Here is an 801-nt window from a genome sequence, read left to right on the forward strand (position 1 = left end):
TATATATATATATATATATATATTTATATTTCATTCTTTTAATTTTAGGGTCGGATCAAGCTAGATGTTGGTGGACATGAATTTACCACATCAGTGTTTACACTCACCCAGGTGCAGGACTCCATGCTTGCCGCTATGTTTAGTGGACGTCACGAGATAAAATACGAAGTTGACGGTAGTGTATTCATTGACCGGGATGGAACACATTTTCGCTACATTCTCAATTACTTAAGGGACAGTGACTACAGCTTTGAAGCTTTGCCCCGCAGCAAACAAGTCTTGCGAGAACTGCGCAATGAAGCCATATTCTACCAGCTACCTGGTCTGGTGCAGCAGATTGAGAAGTTATTGTGACATCACCGTTGCCTCCTCATTCGAACACCACGGCAGTATTGTTGTGTCTTACGACCTTGTAGGTTAACCAACATACCTTTTTTGTATATTCAACTCCACAGTAGGCATAAGAGCTACTATAGCCCCTCTCCTCCATCTTCTCCCCCACTTCCTCCTCCTCCTCCTCCTACTTCAGGTCGCACCCTGTCTGTCTGTTGCCATCACTGCCACTGTGCTTTCCCCACATTATGTGTCGGTAGGAGATTGTTAGCTCTGTCCTCCAGTTTCTTTTTTGAATGTGCCATGCCACTTACAGATGCTTGGATAGAGAATCTCCGCATTGCACACATATTTGTCAAGTTTTGCATCTGAGTTGTTACTTAGGAAATGATGTTATGAATTTATATGTGAATTGTGTGACTATGTGTATATGTACACATATATATATATATATTTATATGTATGTAT

The 801-nt window shown here is 41.2% G+C and overlaps 1 protein-coding gene across 4 annotated transcripts in view; it reads left to right on the top strand.

Annotated features, from left to right (window-relative positions):
* The window catches only part of LOC106874538 (uncharacterized), a 40,005-nt gene that overhangs the window by 35,956 nt on the left and 3,248 nt on the right, over positions 1-801 (top strand). For 3 of the 4 annotated variants that reach the window (XM_014922305.2, XM_052971113.1, XM_052971116.1), the window contains exon 4: positions 49-412. In XM_014922305.2, the coding sequence (XP_014777791.1) occupies positions 49-354 (306 nt within the window). In that variant the 3' untranslated portion in view covers positions 355-412. Of the gene's footprint in view, positions 1-48; positions 777-801 lie in introns of those variants that run through there. The other variant, XM_052971114.1, reaches the window with a different exon arrangement.

Source organism: Octopus bimaculoides, chromosome 10, assembly GCF_001194135.2.
Source record: "Octopus bimaculoides isolate UCB-OBI-ISO-001 chromosome 10, ASM119413v2, whole genome shotgun sequence".
Lineage (NCBI taxonomy): Eukaryota > Metazoa > Mollusca > Cephalopoda > Octopoda > Octopodidae > Octopus > Octopus bimaculoides.